The sequence below is a fragment of the Saccostrea cucullata genome, unplaced genomic scaffold (assembly GCF_032062105.1).
Source record: "Saccostrea cucullata isolate Sc308-1 unplaced genomic scaffold, CSIRO_AGI_Scuc_v1 ctg1677, whole genome shotgun sequence".
Lineage (NCBI taxonomy): Eukaryota > Metazoa > Mollusca > Bivalvia > Ostreida > Ostreidae > Saccostrea > Saccostrea cuccullata.
In genome coordinates, this window is record NW_026919189.1 from 63898 (window position 1) to 78917 (window position 15020).

The following is a 15020-nucleotide window of genomic DNA, read 5'->3' on the forward strand; positions in this document are numbered from 1 at the left end:
CCCGGTCCAGGAAATCAACTAAAATACAATATAAACTATTACAGTATATCTAATTTATAAAACTAGTAATTTTAAATTGATATCTTTTAAGACGCCTGAAAAATAATTCTTCAAAGTACAGTACTGATATTTTGACGTCGCCCTTTTTAAAGCGAAATCAGACACCAAAGGATTTCACTTCATACTAATTATTAACCAAAATGAATGTTTGCGTGACGTGCTTTAGTGTACCATTAAGTAAAATGTTTATAAGAATTAATTATAAATATTTTATAATTATTATAAAATCACCAACTTGATCTAACCAATGGAAATCAAAGGTCAATTAAGTGCCTTACTTTAACCATGTTTTGGACGCTTTTAATTTTTTTGATGTTTTACTGCAATGGATGTTTGAAATGGTAATTATTAAATTATTCACTGAAGCTAGGTTATCATAATGAACTGCATTCAGTTGAGAAAAATCTTTTTCAGATATGTATACATATAAGTTCTGGGTTGCTAAGCAATAAAAAAGAAGTTAACCTCGCTGTTGTTCAATCATCATTAACACAATTTCTCTTTCCAAGATTTACTAAGTTATTTAAGACATGGCATCATAATAATGCAGTGAACTTAAAAATATATTGCCAATGAGCATTAAATTATACATTTATACATTTTTTAAAATCAATCACTATTCGTAATCTTTACTTTTTATGGGGCTTATATTTTTTTGTCCTGTCTGCTTATCTGTTTACCCGTTTCTCTGTCTGCCTTTTGTCAACTTTAACCTTCGCCATAACTTTTGAACCATGATAGATAGGGACTTCATATTTGGTATGCATACACCACTAATTAAACCCTTTCACATGACACCAAGGTTGATGACCATGTGACCTAGACTGTGACCTATTTAACTGTGCTAAAAATAGCTTTTTTGACGTTTGCCATTTTTTTAACCATAGAAGATAGAGACTTCATATTTGGTATGCATACTCAACTGATTAAGTTCTTTCAAATGTGAATGACCTTAACTGTGACCTGTATGTTAAAAAATAACTTTTTCGAACTTTGTTGATGCTGGTCGCATAGTGTTTTACAAACACATCTTGTTTTCATTTATACATGTATTTTAGTAAGTCATTGCAAGGGTAACTCAAAATTATTTTATTGTCAATGAACACGTACACTGGTATAGTAAACCATATAGTTGCAGGAATATTGCTTTATGGCTGATGTAAAACACATAAATAATTTTTTGACAAATATAGAAATAGTATATTCACAATTCATTTGTCAATTTCATCTTTCAGAATGATAATCATTTAAAAATTAATTATTCATTTTAGCTGCTTGGTAATACATGTAAGTTAACAAAGTGACTCGATGAGGAAGTATCAACAAACTGAAAAACAACATTGTATCATTATGCAAGAATGAAATGTTATTGTAGATATAAAGAAGTCTGTCTCTTTCGAGCTCAGGCATAACTGTACAGTTTCATGTAACTGATCTCTTTCTATCTGTAATGCTTCCTCGTTTTCTATCACTCTTCCAAACCATTGTCATCACCATCACTATCCGATTCATCTATAATGTCCTGGATGTCAGAGGCGTCCTCCAGTGTTGTAGTCCAGTTACGAACCCCTTTCACAAACTCCTGATGACGCCCGAAAGAGAGGTACCATACAACACTGGTTACATGACCACACATTCCAACGACTCTAGTCCCAGCTTTACATTTGCAGTACCACCCATCCACCACTCCATCACTGAAACTAACCCAGCATCTGTACTGTTTAGCAGCTATATGTCTGCTTTGAATCTTAGCACTAACCAACCCAGGAATGTCATCACTTATGCAGATTTCAAATCCACCATCTTCATCAATGTGCTCTTTAGCATAGGAATGGGCCATGCGAAGTTGATATACTCCAAGAGTAAGTTGGCGCAATTCAGTCTCTTCATAGCATGGGAAATCTGGGGCAACATTCTCTGCGTCAACTTTAGTCCAACGCAGCCCTCTTCTGTCAAGTCCCTCAGTTTCCACGCGTTCCTGTAAATGCAAAAGGTTATTGTGCAAGTTAAAGTCTTTTACTAATTCAGAGTAATAGGAAATAGAAACATTCAACTCTTTTTTTATTTCATCAACTAGATATAACTATTTTAATGTTTAGTTCAGAGTAAGTTTTGTCCTTGACCTAAAGACAACAATGAACATGCCACATATGCATCATTATAAAACTACGAAAATATATATTTACCTGTAATATGTTGACTCTTTCTGAAAGGTGAAGCATTTTTGCAGCAAGTTGTTTGTCCTCATCGGATGACACACTAAGTGGTGGCCTGTACTTATTGCACAGTGCCGCCACAATTCTCACATAGTCTCCAATAAATGGGATTTGCGAGTTTGGTAACGTTTTAGCTAAATACTGCCACTGTTTCAGTCGCCCATTTGTTGCTTCTACAATCCAACGAACCTGAAAAATAAAAAATAGAATGCTTAATAAAACGTACAACAGTTTTCTTCTATTTCTGCTCAATCTATAATTATATTATTGTATTTCATATGCAAAGTAATAATTATGTTATAGCTAATTGGTAAAAATATTACTCTAAATACAATGTAAATATATTTACATTAAAAGAAAATACTATAATACCTTTGTCACGACTCAAGACAAGTTAGAATCAGATGTGGAGAGCTGCTTGGATCCCCTTTTCATGAAAGCAGGCATCTCCATCCTGATTCCAATGTCTTCCAACAAATCCTAAGCGTCCCTGAAACTACGGTCGACAACAAAGACGTCATCTTCCTGTATCCAACTCCTGATCTCCTCAGCATTACTATAAATCATGTGTTTTAGGATGTTGGCGTCATTATTCTTTGTGTCAGCCAGATAGGGCCCAAGAACCGATACAATATATCCACTCGTTGTTACCACGATCATTGGTTTTACCAGGGGCCTATGTTTGTATAAACTGTATGATCGTCGTGCAAAAGCAAAATTTGAACTTTTCTGTATGTAGACATACGTTCCATCCAAAACCAAGATTGCAGGGTTTGTCGTGATGTCGTGGGTCAAAAGATCCCTAGCTAGCTCACGAGTGTGGTTGTGAATGACTTCTTCACGTGTAACATGCTGAAATCCAAGATTGGATGGCACGAAGTCTTTCATAAGCGCTGCTCTGGCAGATGCAATAGCTCGTCGAACCTGAAAAATGAGATACTTCTAAGTTAAAAAAAATACTAGTAGATACATGTAAAAAATGTCCTGTTTCAAAATGTGTGATAGAAATATACATAAATATACATGTACATACATGTTTATACAATGTTTACTTGTATACAATTTTTATAACATTACTTAAAAGTCTTACTTGAAACTTAGTCATGCAAAATAAAACGGCAAGCATTTTGTTTGAAAGGGCTGATCTCAGTTTCATCAACAGGATGGCTACACAAGTCCTCTTGCTTCGATTTTTGGAGGAGTTGATACTGGTAATTGTTGAGACAATGTCATGAAATTCAAAACGAGAAAATCCTGTCAGCACTTGATAGTCACTGTCGTCTAGGCTGCCTTCATCATCAAAGTCAAGCCTCGATTGCTGAAATGCTTTATCTCGCAATTCCTAAAATATTTTCATCATAAATGCTTTATTGTCATCGTTAATGTTATTAGTAATCCAATATATCCGGTATAACATATTGTGTATGACCAAGTTGGAAATAATAAATGATACCTTGATTAGATTGGTGATAGAAGTTTTGTTCAGTGTCGTGCTCTCACTCGTCTTAATCTGCTCCATAGCTTCATCAGTCATTTTCCCATTTTCCAAATGTCGAGTACAACACCTTGCACCAGACGGGATAATTATCCCTCGACTGATGAATACAAACATACGAACATGATGGGAAACTGTAACAAGTTTGGGTCCCGGTTTCTTGCAAACAAGGCAGTAACCATGGCTTTGGGTTGTTGATGGAATTGGCAGGGGAACGGAAGGAGGACTATGAAATGAGAGTCTGGTTTTCTTTGGATTTGGTGATGCGTAAGTTGGATCCTCTTTTTCCTCCTGGGGAGCTGGCCTTGGTAATGTGAGTCCAGTGGCAAAAGATTTATTCTTTTTCCTACACTTATGACGACACTTATTACACAATACGTCTGAGTCTTCCACATTTACAGAAAAATGTTTCTGTAAAACAGAAAGAAATAAAGTAGCTGGCCGTCGTTCATCCTGGGGGATCTTCTTGTTGCACAGAGCACACTTATATCGTCTCTCATCCATCCTTTTAAAAAATAATTAAATCAATAAGTCAAAAGGTCCACGTCATCATGGTCATCTTCATCGATTAAATTTTGAAAATGATCGTAATACATCATGATTTACAGACATACACAATAAGCTGAATTTTAGTTATTATATGTACCCACATTTGTAATGATCAGACAATTAAAAGAACAATTATAAGCCTGAAAATAAATATGGTTTATCAAATAAAATCGACCCCATTTTAACACTTTTCAGCTTAACACACTCTTTTTAATTAAGAATTTTTTCTGGGTTAGCATGGTAAGGTTTGATTATTATTTTTTTTTGTTACTAAATTTTTATCGAGTTTATTTATTTGAATTTATATTGATCCACCTGGCCTCAATCCCCAACACAAATCCGATGTAAGACCCAACAAATGGAAAAAAGCCGGTATGCATTTTTTTATTTTTTTCTTGGTTTACCTATTTATTTACTTATTTTATAGTGTGTTGACCCCCCCCCCCTCCTCACTATATCCCCTGAATTTGCATTTGCCTATGGTAAAAGTCTGTCATATGATCAATCAAATACTAGTTGATAATTTCAATTGAATTCATGCAGATCATTGCCTCTTTTAAAGAATAGTATTATACATTTTAATTTCAATATTTCAGTAAATTATATTTTATTTATACTTGGGCCCCAAACCAAACCATATATACAAAAAAAAAATAAATAAATAAAATAATATAAATTCATATTTCCCAGAGAAAGAGAATTTATGCTAGTTGTATAAAATCGGCAAAAATTTTGAGTTACCCTGTACCTTCCTAAAATTGGAATATTTAGTGTTGAGTGTATGTTTTTATTTACAACATATCACGGTAAAACTGTATCGTCCTCGCCTATTATGGTTTTACGTTTTCAATACACAAGAAATATAACACCATAAAAATGCAGATGCAGGAATTGCAGTGCTATAATTATAATAAAAAGATAGATCTTAGCCACAGGCGTCATATACATGTAGATGATCTATACTGAAAGCTAGGATGGAACAGTCCCGTCTTAAAACTAGCTATAAGCATCTTGCAAGCACTTTAAGCTGAAATACATGTTCATTTTATCATTTTCTTGCAATTTTCAAGGATTCCTTTAATCAAAAACAAACATACACAAAAATATCAAGCATACTGCAGATCTAACGCACACGGCACAGCGTCGTCTGCAACTTGCAAGCTGCATAGCTTGCATAGGTGACTGCACTCTTTACTACCTTTGTTTAAACGTCTAAGTATGTGAATATTTTTTCTTGAATGCTCCGTAATATATAATGATTTTCTATTGATTTGTATGTTTCTTAATTGGCTTACCTGGTTCCCAGGATTATGCAGGAAGAATCTGTTAAACGTTGGCCCTATCTTTACACTGCTCTGTTTACACTAACCATAACAACCAAAATGTCAGCGTTCCGTACTTTTGGATCAAATTTATCCGGATTTTTAAAAATAAGAAATTGTAACAAATCAAAGCATTCTAAAATTATGAAATAAACTAAAAAAGATGTTTATAATTAAATGGTAGCCTTGGTTATCGTCGTCTCCTCTTCAATGAACTGAATATGCGCGGTGGTTTTAACACGGTGACCGTAGTTAAAAAATTATCTCATTAATATTTCAACCCTTCTGCCACTGTCGCCCGGAATGAAACTTTTAGAAATTATGCATTTTATAATAATCTTTCAATATACCAAAAATAGTTCCGGGCGACGATGGCAGAGATATTGAATTTATCTAATATATATGTACAAGGACACTGAAAAATACGAAAAAAGGGTTATCGCCCTTACTTTGATTAATTGTAACTTACGCATGCGCAAAGATAAGTTCATTTGAACATTATTTTTAAATAACCTTCTTGTTAGTCTATAATTTCATAAAGGATAAATAGTTGAAACTTCAAATTAATTTTTCCTCAAAACACCGTGCAGAATTATAAAGGAAACCGTACCTACTTCTTTGCACCTAATTTGGGAAAATGCAAATTTACACCCGACGAACATTATGTATATTTACTTTTACATATATGTATGGAATCCGGATAGGGCCATGCTGTTCACTATCGCATCATCGCACCATCGAGATTTGAGTTGATGGTGCGATAATGCGATGACGATGAAGCGATGGTGCGATAACGATGAAGCGATGGCGCGATAGTGCGATAATGATGAAGCGATGGCGCGATAGAGCGATGACGAAGATGCGATGGTACGATGAAGCGATAATGCGATGACGCGATGGCACTATAGCGATGATGTGTTGGTGCCATAGCGATGATGCGATGGCGCGATAGTGATGATGCGATGCTATATCGTGTCATCGTTATTCCTTTATCGCGCTATCGACATCGTGTCATCGCACCATCGCTCTATCGACTATCTAGATAGGATGGCATTCCCAGCAGTCATTGCATAACATGGCATTTGTTGATGAAAAGATTCCAGAATATTTCTTTTACGGATACGATAATAAAGAAATCATATTACTTCTTTGGTTTTATATAGAAGAGCTTCCATGTGTATTGCCATTAGTATTAAAATTCGAGCAAAGATTTGATTGCCCAGTGATAATAAACTGACTTTAATTTTGTATTTGATAATTATATTTTAAATAACAAACATTGAGTACATGTACCAAGAAGAAAGAGGGAGGAAGACTTTTGTCTTGTGTTTGCTTTTAATTTTCTTGATTGTGAATACTGTATTTAACGGTGCTAAAATTTCACGATTTCTCAGAAAGTACAATAGCGTTGCTTTTTATTTCACCAGGGACCTATATACTAGTATACAGGTCCTTGATTTCACGATGCGAGAAATTAATTTAAATTTCGTATAAGCATTTACTCGTTTTTAATAGTTTATGATAACATTCACGATGGGTTTAATTTTGCGGAAAAAAATTAATCGCGAACATAGTGAAAGTAAAACCATCCTTATTATTTCCCAATCTACAGTATCGATCCCCCCCCCCCCCCCCCCCCCGTTTAGAAACAAAAATCTAGATCACGCGGATTTCGATTTCTTTTACTTCAGTCACAAGATGAGTGTATTGTTAACTTTATCTCGATTATCAAACTATATTTTAACAATCTTCTAACTTGTTATATGTCTGGCAAGAAAGACATGGTTAATTTTAATGCCCAAGTGAAGTTAATTCACCCAGTAAGATCTTTTTCTGATATGTATTCTGTTCATACTTTCACAACCTGACGTCATTTCTCTTCTCAATGGCGCATGCGCAAAAGAGTCGATAGCGCGATAGTGCGACAATGCGATGACGATAGCGCGATAAAGCAATAACGATGATACGATATAGCATCGCATCATCACTGTCGCGCCATCGCATCATCGCTATCGCACCAACGCATCATCGCTATCGTGCCATCGCGTCATCGCACTATCGCTACATCGTACCATCGCATCATCGTCATCGCGCTATCGCACCATCGCATCATCGTCATCGCGCTATCGCACCATCGCTTCATCGTTATCGCTTCATCGCTCCATCGTCATCGCATTATGGCGTCATCACACCATCGACTCAAACCTCGATGGTGCGATGATGCAATAGTGAACTGCGTGGCCCTATCCGGATTCCATATATCTGCAATTGCGTACAAATGCTCAAATTTAGTTATTGCAAAACCTGCACCAAATGAGTAATTCAGCGCTTGTGAATAAGGCTGTATTTATGTCTCTCTACTTTTTGACGAAGATAGCTTTACCTCGAACCAAAATTATGGTCATAATTAACGAACCGGGTTACAAGTACTGACGGCAATTTCAAAAATATTTGCTACTTAGCTGCTGTTTCTTTTCAACATCTTGACAGAAATAGTTTAGCTACGAACCAAGATTATGGTCAAAATTAAGGTTTCTGGTTAAACTTATTTTCTACGTATTTTACGTTGATATAGTTTTCCTTTTTGTAGGTCTAGCTGTTTGTCTGTTTGACCGAAATATCTTTATCTTTGCCAAATTCCTTGAATGGTTGAAGCAGTTACTTTGATACGTCACACATGTATTTCCTGTGACATGGAACAATTGCAATTTCGGATTTACAAACTAACAAGTCTGATTTTTTTCAAACGATAACTATCCATACTTCATGTCTTTGATTTCAGGACGTGAAAAAGCAATACTTTCTCCCCACTTACGAAGGCAAACTTCTGAACATATAGCAGTAAGAGAGCTGTCTACCTCATATCAAAACTTGAACAGAGCAAATATACTTAAAACGAAGGAAATGGGATAGGGTTCTGATAAGCCTGATTCCTTTTATATACGAGGGTTGTTAGAAAAGTTCGAATACATATTGCTTTACATGAGATTTAATGCGTTCTTTGAAGAATGACACATGCTGATCAATTTATTATTGATAAGCATACAAAAACATAAAAATAATGTTCAGGCAATTAGCGGGGTATCGCAGAACTTTCGAACAAGTCGGTGCACAAGACTGTAAATGTGGTTACAAAAACCTTTTTACGCATAGGTCATTTGTTACCTGCGATAAAACATTTTATCTTATTAACTTTTATTCGAATTTTAGCCAACTGATGTTGAATAAATGCTTTAGTTGCAATTTTAACAAATATCGTATATCCGTATGCGCTAAAACAGTGTAATGAGGTGTCTTGCGGCCCCTGATAAATTAACAAAAAATGAAATGTCTAAATTTTACTCTAATTTTATATGTAACTAATCGCTGATATGTGTACCTTTATAGAATACTATTCTTACCAAAAACAGAAACGTGATTTGAAAGATATAGATCTTTTAGTGGGGTAGGGGTATCATGTTTACATCCAATTCCCATTGCATTTTAACCCCGCCACACTCTTTGAAGCCCTTAAAAAATACGAGCGCAGGTAGGTACAATTTTCTCCTTTGGCTGGTCACTGTATTTTTTAAAAAATCTACCTATATGTGAAAGGAGAAAATTGTACCTAACTCGCTCATATTGCGGTTACATGCTATTTTTTGAAAATTTATAAAATCTAGCTGGCCTTTCCCATTATGAACAGATCGACGGAACCAGATTTTCTGACGTTAGAATGAATTCATATGCAAATCGAGGCATTGGCGATACTTTCTAACTGATCAATCAGCTAAATGAAATTCGTTACGAGTGAGAACCACTAAAAATACTAAAACTATAAAACATGCTTTGAATTGTACTGCTTTCCGATATTTTTTATGCAGTTGAGTCACAGATTAGAAAAGGATAAACAACATATGTACAATTCCGAGATCACGGCAAAGTTTATATACAGCTACAGACAATTGATAAATATACATACGTTTAAAGTTTTGTAGCGTGTTTGATGAGCAATACGCTAGGTCTACACGTATTCCCGAGTATGAGTGGATACAAGTTTCATGTGCATTTATTGTCCTAAAAATCGTAAATGCTGAAAATACATGCGTATTATTATGTATATAAAGCCTTGGCTGATCATTATAAAAGTTTGATTGGTTGGTTGTATACTGTTTAACGTCCCTCTCCAGAATATTTCACTGATATGGAGATGTCACCATTGACAGTGAAGGGCTGCAAATTTAGGCCTATGCTCGGCACTCATGGCCTTTGAGCAGGGAGGGATCTTTATCGTGCCACACCTATTGTGACACGGGACCTCGGTTTATACGGTCTCATCCGAAGGACCGTCCCATTTAGTCGCCTTTTACGACAAGCAAGGGGGTACTGAGGACCTATTCTAACCCGGATCCCCACGGGGCTATAAAAGTTTGAAAAAGTAGAAAAGGATAACAGGTAAATTGACCCAAACCAAGTGTCTGAGATAAAATGATGCAAGTCAACTGATTGATTGTTTGGTTTGTTGTATGTTGTTTAAATATATCCAGAATTGATCTTAGATATACGTGGCTTTCTAGTTAAAGCATTTGGTTTCTGCAATTTAAGATGTATGGGAATGATTAAATAATTATTTCTGATCTACAAATGCAGCATATTTTCACGAAATATATTTTTATACCTGATAGCTCTAATTTTTCATTAATTATATTCTAATTAAAAAAAAAGTAGGTTAATCATCAGACTGATATGATTTATGCACTGTTTGGCTTAATTGAGAAAATATTTGTCAAACAGACTTCCAACCAGAAATATTTATTTCCTTCAAATACCCGCCTTACATTATTAATAATATAATTATTCTTTGCAGAAATCTTTTGAAAAACAAAAATGGATAATGTTTCATCAGAAATCAGATAATACATTTTTTTTTCAAATTGATCAAAATCCTTTAATTTGTTTAAGAACTGGATTTTGATTTCAAAATTTGCTTTTTTTTTTCAATCTGAAATATTGTGCATGCGTGCCGGGGGTAATCATGCTGCATTTGCCCTTGACAATCCAGTTTATAATGTACACATTCTCATATCATCTCTTTTTCAATGTTTAGTCGCTTGTAACAGTATTACAGCTCGGAAAACCAATAAAAGTGGTAGCCAAAATGTTTTGTTGTTTTTTATTTCTTTAAAAGCAAGGTTGTAGATAATATTTTTCGTAAAATTATAGTTTCTCTCAAATAAAATTTGTACCTTTAAATTAGAGACTGACGTCAACACAAAGACACAATTCCGCTATGTCTACGATTCTTTTGGCTTCATTAAGTCTTGCATAAAAGACAGAGTAATGATTGTATTTGCTCTGGAAAAAAATATTACAATTAACAATATAGTGTAAATTCCTTGGTATTTTTACAGACATCGTTATAAAAGGTTTCATCTGATAAAGTCAGGTGTAAGACTGATGAATTCTATAACCCCTTCACCAAAAAAGGATTTTAAAAAAGCATTTGACTGCAAATGACGAAGTATGTGATTGTTTTCGCGTTTTAAATAGTTTTTCCTGTTAATGGTTTAACTTGGCATTATATTTCAGATTGTTGAATTACCAAGAGCTTCAAAATCAATTTACATGCACTGCATTGGACGATATGAAAACTGACTTATGTTTAACTGCTCTGGATTTTAAACGGTAATAAGCAGGTGTATCAAAGTGTGTTTAAAGACACTGCACAGTTTGAAACATTTAAAACAATGTTATCTTTAAATATATTTTAGTAATTATAACTTTAAATAAAATTAAAATTACAATTGTTGCATCTATATTTTTACTAATGAATGAAACAAAGGAATTAAAATTATACACAGGAATCGCTGTATTTTGAAACATACTGTATTACATTTACTTATCATTAAATATGTCCATGCAATTTACTAGTGAAGCAGTATTTTCATAATTATGTATATATGTATGTTTTTATTTCTACGTGTAAAATATAAGCTACGGATATTCTACAATAATAAAAGTAATATAGCGTAAAAATGCCAACAGAAGCCAATCGGATATTATAATATTCTAAATGTTTTATCACTGCACGCGGAGGAAACGTGTCTACAATTTTGGTATCGGTATTTTCTAAATTCAATTTTGATATACCCACAGTCATAGGGAATATTTCGAAATAGAACTCAATTTTTATTCAACAAAACTGAGTATGAAACATATTTTCCCGAATTTTTATATTGAGAATTAATTGGTTTAAAATAATTTTTAGTGGAAAATATCTCACCTAAAACAATCTTTATAGTTTATTTTCAGCAATAAAAGAGTACATGTAAGTCAACAAACAACTCAAGTTACTGGAGTCTGACAAGTCGACTCATGGGAAGGACTTAAGTTCAGAACTCGCGGTGGTATATTTAGAAGTGTCCTCCAATGTGACCTCCTATTGTCGAGCTGTCATCTCAACCTCAGGTAAAACAAAGCTCCCAAAAATAGAGGTCGCAATTAGGTATCTTGTAAGATTAATTAATTTACTATTGATGAGCCTGTCAGAACTGCAAATGGGGTTTTAAATTTTAAATATAATCAAACATTGAAAAAATTACCATCAGTGAATCAAACTTGCCAAACTTTAAACATACCACCAGAGCTTTCTGGAGCTTGTACTAGATTTACCGCTTTTTAGCAAGTGATACTGCCGATTCAGTAATAAATACGCATATTTCCTGAAGTTTTTATGCATTATAAGGAATTCATTTAATTTTCATGAAAAGTTTGAATGAATTATGTGCACCGGTAAAAAAGAAATAGCTAAAAATCCAAAATCCGGGACCGTCGGGAGTCGGGAAGACTAGATTTACCGTTTGCCCCATTTTAGTCACACTCGGTCTCGGATAAAATTTGTAACAAGAATGCTCAAGGAAAGGGCATTTCAATGCCTACGAATATACCAAAATTCATCCAGACGCGTGCATGGGGATCAAGTAAAGGACACATTGGCATCAGCTTTGAACAATTACGCTGACTTGAAATTGACTCCTCTACGCATTTCAGATTGTCATTTGGGTAGATTTTTCCCAAACATCTCTGGATTTTGAAGAATTCATGCCAAGTAACGAAGATCTTTATCATGTAAATTTTTCAAAACTTTTTAAAAATGGATTTGACTGTTTACACAAATGTGTAGATATGAAGGTGAATACCTTTGAAACTGTTCGTTTAAATGGGGTTCCTGGTGATGAAAGGGATCATTATGCTGCACTGAGTGCACTGCTGATGTTTCTGTACGATTTGAGTGAGTATATTGCACGTATCATTATGGTCTTCCAAAACTTCTTCTTCTTCTTCTTCCAATAATGTGCCTGACTCCAAAGTTGGGCATTTTCGCACATGTTTGTTTTTGTATGTTTGTTTCACACACTTTACATTTTGTATGAAAACATCAATTTATTCAGACGAACAGGTGGTCTGGGTAGCCTCCTTTGTTTGGAGGATAGCTATTTTTAGATTATGGCGGCCGATTTTTACCATATGATAATTATGGAGACACTACCAAATGCTTTCCCATAGACTTCCATACAAACTTGAGCACCTGTCCCCCATATATAAGGATAAAGTAGTGCTTTGACTGAAACAATATTAACATATTCATACATCACTGTATATTAAAGTAATGTTACGGAGTTTATTATTTCTACATTCCACACATGAATTTACTGTCGACCGGGGACAGGTCGACGGTTGACAGTTGACACTTTCCTTGTGTTCTAGTGTCGACCGGGGACAGGTCGACGGTTGACAGTTGACACTTAACTTGTGTTCTAGTGTCGACCGGGGACAGGTCGACGGTTGACAGTTGACACTTTCCTTGTGTTCTAGTGTCGACCGGGGACAGGTCGACGGTCGACAGTTGACACATTCGTTGTGTTCTACTGTCGACGAGAACAGGTCGACGGTTGACAGTTGACACTTCCCTTGTATTCTAGTGTTGACTGGAGACAGGTCGACGGTTGACAGTTGACACTTTCCAAATGATCTACTATGGACTTGGGACACTGACCCTAATCACAGCTATAAATGTGAAACTAATCCTAATCACAGCTATAAATGTGAAACTAACCCTAATCACAGTCATTTACACAAGACTAACCCTAATCACAGCTTTTAATACGAGACTTACCCTAATTACAGCTATAAATGTGAGACTAACCCTAATCACAGCTGTTAATGCGAGACTAAACTTAATCACAGCTTTTAATACAAGACTAACACTTATCACACTTACGAATGCGAGACTAACCCTAATCACAGTTATATATGCGATATTACCAACTGTCAACTGTTCCCGGTCGACAGTTGAAATGATTAGATGTCAACTGTCGCCTGTCGACAGTAGAAATTGTTAAATGTCAACTGTCAACTGTCCCCGGTCGACAGTAGAAATGGTTAAATGTCAACTGTCAACCGTCCTCGGTTGACAGTAGAAATGGTAAAATGTCAACTGTCAACTGTCCCCGGTCGACAGTAGAAATGGTCAAATGTCAACTGTCAACTGTCCCCGGTCGACAGTAGAATTGGTTAAATGTCAACTATTCCCGGTCGAAAGTAGAACCGAATCACCATTTTTATAAATAAAGCTTCCGCATAGGGACTACATACCCTTATATTGGAGTTGACCCTATATATATAAAGCACTAAAAATGACCAACGACACGAACAATACAAATTGTCAAATTTTCGGGACGCCCTGTCTCCCTTCCTCAGGACAAAGAAAAAGGTTAAAAAGTCATGAGAACAAAGGAAAAAGAGAAACAAAAAACAACTAGCACTACTACTAAACTACTAAACACTATATATTTACATACTGAGTTACATGATTTGGAAATTTTTAAGAACACTATTAAAAAAAGAATCTGGACCACTATGAAATGCGTTCGGTCTATCGGATATACTCGGGTGTAAATTCCTTGGTATTTTTACAGACATCGTTATAAAAGGTTTCATCTGATAAAGTCAGGTGTAAGACTGATGAATTTTATAACCCCTTCACCAAAAAAGGATTTTAAAAAAGCATTTGACTGCAAATGACGAAGTATGTGATTGTTTTCGCGTTTTAAATAGTTTTTCCTGTTAATGGTTTAACTTGGCATTATATTTCAGATTGTTGAATTACCAAGAGCTTCAAAATCAATTTACATGCACTGCATTGGACGATATGAAAACTGGCTTATGTTTAACTGCTCTGGATTTTAAACGGTAATAAGCAGGTGTATCAAAGTGTGTTTAAAGACACTGCACAGTTTGAAACATTTAAAACAATGTTATCTTTAAATATATTTTAGTAATTATAACTTTAAATAAAATTAAAATTACAATTGTTGCATCTATATTTTTACTAATGAA

The 15020-nt window shown here is 34.9% G+C and overlaps 1 protein-coding gene across 1 annotated transcript; it reads right to left on the reverse strand.

Annotated features, from left to right (window-relative positions):
* Positions 1-2727: 2727 nt before the first annotated feature.
* On the reverse strand, positions 2728-6039 carry LOC134282113 (uncharacterized). The gene is made up of 4 exons (XM_062764562.1): positions 5616-6039; positions 3730-4276; positions 3367-3618; positions 2728-3200 (listed from the first exon to the last, which is right to left on the reverse strand). Exons 2-4 carry the CDS (start codon positions 4273-4275, stop codon positions 2757-2759), a joined length of 1242 nt encoding a protein of 413 aa, XP_062620546.1. The 5' UTR covers position 4276; positions 5616-6039; the 3' UTR covers positions 2728-2756.
* Positions 6040-15020: the final 8981 nt, after the last annotated feature.